Consider the following 5,597-nt stretch of genomic DNA (forward strand, 5'->3'; position numbering starts at 1 on the left):
CATACGCGCGTCAGAGGGACCCTTTCTCTAACTTTCAGGTACCAAACACCAATCGCACGGAATTCTGAAACCCCGTTTTCCGCCTTTTTGGGCTGGTGTCCACGTCATCCCTCTGACATGTCACCTTTGACGGGTCCATTGATTGACACGTATCAGTGGAAGACCAATTGTATCACACTGTTCTCACACTTTGCGTTCTTGCGGGACAGTCTCACGTGGTTGGTCATATCTCCCTGGGCCCACCAGCCATGGTCCATTTTGGTATGGTTACGTTCCATAGCCCTAGCACCTAGTAAAAAGTCTAGCTGAATTAAAATTATTTTCCTCGACTATATGAGTGGTGAATACTTTTATTTATTTATTTATTTATTTATTATTAATATATATTAATAAGCAATCTGGTTTCTCCTATGTAGATTGTATTATTTCTTGTATGCAATATATTGAAATATATTTGTCATATAACTGGTATCAGGACTCAAATCTAACATTATGTCTCCACTAATATCTTGTTGAGCCATGCAAGAATAATGGCACTGTCTTTGTTACTTTTTATTTGACACGCTTTTCTTTTTATTTGTTCTAAAATAATTATACTTTTATATTTGGAAGCCTTTACAACTTTAAAATTTTTATTTATATGTAATGACATATTCTTATAACTACAACATATTTTGGCTGAGCTGGTTGGGTGAGTGATTTCCCACATGGAAAACCTGTGATCGATTCCTCTCACCAGCAGCCTCCTCAGTTAGAGCTCGTTGCACTGGGTGTGCCTAGTGCGGTTTTCCTGGAATTTTTCACACATAAAAAAAAAATGTTTAAGAATACAAGCTTTAAGAGTAATTTTTAAATGTCTCGGAAAAGTAAATACTCTCCCCCTCTCATAGGCTCACCTCTCCTATTTGGCTAACCTTTTCTCAAATTTATATATACCCCACTTTCCTTAAACCTTTAACCTTCACGCATTCTTCCCCATTCTCTCTCTCGCCATACAAGAGAAGGAAAAAAGAAGAAAAAAGAAAATAAAAGAAGGAATCCCATTTCTTCTATTCTAAAAGCTGTGTATTCATAGTACTTGAGGAGAAAGAAAGAGGGAGTTGGTTCAAGAGGACGTAACAAGGAAGGAACGAGTTAGGAAGCTACCTAATATTTTTCTAGTACAATTTTGAACAGCCTTTTGTTACTTTCCGCAAAGCAAAACAAAGGACAGTAGCATTTTAGCAGCTTTTGGAAGTCCCTTTTTTCTTACTTTTTTGGAAAAAAAGGATCTCTGTTATTAATGAATATTGCATTACCAGAAATGTTACACAGTATCACAGGAAATGGAAGCTCAGAAATGAGCGTGCTTGAACGACAACGAGCGAGAATGAAATGGCAGCAAGAACAGCTGCAGCAACCAGAAATGATGAGTTATTTTGATGGACAAAATGATCATCAACTGATGCATTCTTATTGTCAAACAGCTGGAGCTCAACAGTTTCATGGTCTGATCAACAATGTAAATGATCAGAGTCTTAATGAGCTTGTGACTCGGGCAATTAAGCCGGACCCCTGTTTAGAGAACAATAGGGGTGATTTTGGGACCATTGGTACTGATGGTTTAGGCTATGTTCCAATTGGGGTTGGAAATGGAGGAACTACGCCACAATTGGGATTGGATTATGCCATTTCCAGAACAACAAGTTGCCCGCCTAACATGGCGGACAACTCTGTGTCTGCTGGTAAAGCCAAAGAAAGTATGCTGAGCTCTAATAGAGGAAGAGAGAGTTTCAAGAAGAGAAAAGCAGACAAGAATCAACATCTCAAGGTATGTTCAACTCCAACTGAAACTGTTCCTCTGCCCTGTCTATGTTTAGTCCCTACATTTTAATGCCAATGAGACATAATATAATTAAGTAATTTAAAGCGTATTCTCTCTAAGAATTTAAATCTTTAGATGAGCTGGTCACCCAAATAAACATGGTTGCACAACACTCTCACTGCCATCCAAAAAGCAAAAGATATTACTACATGTTCTGATCCACACGAGAGAGAGCATGTTGATATATAATATAATTAAGTAATTAAAAGTGTGCTCTTGAAAGTACGAGATGGTTACACAATTCAATAGTTGCAACTGTCCTGTAATCTAACAATTGGTGGACATTTTTCAGGAGGTTGCAGAAGAAGAAATCAAAGACAAGAAACTGAAAGAATGCGTAGCTGAGGGAGATTCCAAGGTAACAACAGAGAAATACAACAAAAGGAGCTCCAATAACAGTAACAACAGTAAGGAATCCTATGAATCTTCAAAGGAGAAGTCCAAAATTACTGAAGATAAAAAGCCTGATTATATTCATGTCCGAGCACGTCGAGGTCAAGCCACTGATAGCCACAGCTTAGCTGAACGAGTGAGTTATAGATTTGGTCCAAATGTTTTTTTACTACGTATTAATATTTAACTCCAGTGAACAAATTAACCAGCAACTTAATTCATATTTTTGGCAGGTAAGAAGGGAAAAGATTAGTGAGAGAATGAGATTTCTGCAAGATTTAGTACCAGGATGTAACAAGATCACAGGGAAAGCAGGAATGCTAGATGAAATAATCAACTATGTCCAGTCTCTCCAAAGACAAGTAGAGGTAAAAAGAAAAAAATCAAGAAACAATAGTCCCTTCTGTATTTGCTATTGTTGCTAGAAATACTATGATTTGAGATTCTATATTTGACAATTCAATATCATGACAGTTCCTATCCATGAAACTGGCTGCTGTTAATCCAAGGCTTGATATCGACGTAGACAATTTCTTAAACAAAGATGTAAGGGAATATCATATGAAGAAATTATTTCGTTCTTCAGTGTAAAAACATGTTCTTATTTCACATTTTATTTCTCCAGATATTTGCAACTAGCACGTCTAATTTTCCTACAGTGGGAGCTGGAACATCATCTGAAATGCTTAGTATGGCCCAACGCCAGTTCAATTCATTGCAGCAAATAGTGTCAAGTTCTGGATTCGAAATGGGTATTCTAAATCTTAGTGAAATGGCTCTACGTAGAACCACTAGCGCTCCTGTATCAATCCCTGAAATATTTCTCGACTCATCCAATATCAATGTAATTATTCGAACCCATCTTAGTCAATAAACTGTTATTTCCCTTTTTCTTTCAATTTGTTTAACGAAAGTTTCATTCAAAATACAGCAAGTTCAGAGCTTTCCAACTTGGGACAATGACTTAGATAACATGTACGCAATGGAACTTCAACAAGGAAGATCAGCACAGTTTCTTCCCCATCCGTGTACAGGTATGCACAAGTGACATGTCTAGTCGATATTTCTTTCATGTCTATGATAATCAACAAAAAGAGATTAAAAATCATTTAAGGTGGGTGATACTTTCCATGTTAGAGACTCAGAACCTATCATATTGCTTTTGAGAATAGTTGGGTTCCCTTTGATTTATACTCCTGTTGAAAAAGGCTGCTGATTAGGTATCTTCCCTTTTTTTTCTGTCTTCCACCTTAAATGATCAAAACTATGTTACTTTTGCACGGCAAAAAATTCCCAAAGTAGTTGTTGATAGGCAAGATGTAACCATCCAACACAAATGAACAGTTATTATTCAACTACATTATTAAGACTTACGAGTTCTGGGAGGGCCCTGTCTTTCCTTTTTTCTTTTTTTGACAATAGTAGTCTCTTGACCACGTAGCGTGCACCTCAACTATTCCACCGAGTATTGCCTACCCCAAACTTAGTGTTCTTTCTAACTCCACTGAAATTTGAACCCTGGTCTCTCAAAGGAGGGCCTATGACCCCTATCTATCTCAACTACAATACTTATCTGAAAAGGGAGCACTTACCGCGGCACTAATCTTTAGTTTAACACCAGAATAATAGAAATTAGGCTTCTGTGCAAGTGTTGAAGCTAAAAACTATTGATTGTTGTGCAGGTTTTGTTGAAGCTGGAAATGACCTGAAGATGGAAATGTGATCTTACAGTTTTAAACATTCAAGATCATTGAATGACTTCACCTCAGATGTCATGGATCCTGATTCTTTTTTCCAAGTACATAACATAGTATATTATGTATGTAAATGTTGCAGTTCAAGAGTATCAAGCAATACTATGACAGTGTTCATTGGAAATCTTGTCTTCTCTAAAACAATTAATCAAATTGCAACTGGAGCCAACCATGCCCAAAATATCCAGTATAAAATAGCTAGAAACGAAGTAGAAATCCGCCTTTTTCTATATACATAAATCTAATTTTCATCTATATATAAAGGTAAAAGTAAGCAACTACTGAAGGGGGAAAATGAAAGAAAAGAAATCTCAACAGAAGAACAAAATTCGTTCTTCTTTTTTTTTTTAAATTTGATAACCGAGAAATCTCCGAGGGCTAGTGGCGAGCGCAAAATTCAGTCCTTTAGAAATAATTTGTTTGGCCATGAAGTTATCACTAGATTGAAATCAAAATCAGCTGAAACCTCTCAATCTGGCCATAAGCTTTAGAGAATTTGGTACCAATTTGAGTTATTTAGCCGACCCCAGCTCATGTTGTTCTTACGTATGGTAACTTATGGTTGTAATCAATCAAGATATCATTTTAATTTTACATTTTACTGTCAGTTGTATAGTACAAATTAAACTCCATAAAATTTAATGGAAATCCATCATAATAGAGTTGCCAGTAAATATGCTTAAAAGCTGGTTGATTCTAATATATTAGGAAACACAATATTTTGTGGTCAAGAGTAGTAGAGAAAGTTCTATTCTAAAGATTGATTATTAAGGGTCATACTCATCAAGTGGCACAAACTGGTACTCTGTTGACTAGAACCTGAATGGCAATATTGAGCAGCCCATGAGAATACTGAAAGGGAGCCAACCAGTAAACCATAGTGGCTAGCCTAGTTGCCTTTTGGACAGAACAAGACATTTTGATTAAGACCTGGAAAATTAATAAAGGGAGAAGCCTTCTTCTTTTTCAAAAAAATTGGTGATGTTGAGACATCTGAATTAGATATTAGGATTCATGCTTTCTCTATTTGAAAGAAAGAAAAAAAAATTAGTGCCTAATCATATGGCAGATCATGTTTTTGTCACACAATTAGAATAAACTTTGCAGATAGAACAACATTACATTTCACATCAGTCTTTAAATATTGTTTTGATCATTTGAACAAAGAAAGGTAAAAAAAAAAAGGGATAAGTAGCTTACGTAGTTTATAAGGGACTAAAAATTTGTTATAATCATAGCCAAATTCCACTGAGGGCAACATGGAGTAAATAACATACTGGTGGCTTTGAATTGGAAAAGAATGGATTTTTGTGGATTATCATTAAGACATTAACCAAACTCATATTAGTTACTACTTGTCTTGTAATCTAACTCATTACTCCTTCCCTTCAGTGAGGGAGTTTCTTTTTCCTTGCATTATTTCTTCTTTTTTTTTCATTCTTTCATTTCATTTATCCTTTTTTTAGTTTTTTCCGGGGGGGGGGGGGGGGGTTAACAAGCTTGCAAGATTTTGTTATTGCTTTTCATCTTTCGGTCAGCATTATGGAATATATAGTTCCATTATGCTCAGGAGGGCATCTTTTCAT

The 5,597-nt window shown here is 36.0% G+C and overlaps 1 protein-coding gene across 1 annotated transcript; it reads left to right on the plus strand.

Annotated features, from left to right (window-relative positions):
• The first annotated feature begins 951 nt into the window (after positions 1-951).
• LOC104214354 (transcription factor bHLH63-like) lies at positions 952-4,135 on the plus strand. The gene is made up of 7 exons (XM_009764009.1): positions 952-1,810; positions 2,157-2,393; positions 2,491-2,625; positions 2,732-2,803; positions 2,883-3,101; positions 3,189-3,291; positions 3,940-4,135. The coding sequence occupies exons 1-7, from the start codon at positions 1,283-1,285 to the stop codon at positions 3,978-3,980; spliced, it is 1,335 nt and encodes a 444-aa protein (XP_009762311.1). The 5' UTR covers positions 952-1,282; the 3' UTR covers positions 3,981-4,135.
• Positions 4,136-5,597: the final 1,462 nt, after the last annotated feature.

Source organism: Nicotiana sylvestris, chromosome 1, assembly GCF_000393655.2.
Source record: "Nicotiana sylvestris chromosome 1, ASM39365v2, whole genome shotgun sequence".
NCBI lineage: Eukaryota > Viridiplantae > Streptophyta > Magnoliopsida > Solanales > Solanaceae > Nicotiana > Nicotiana sylvestris.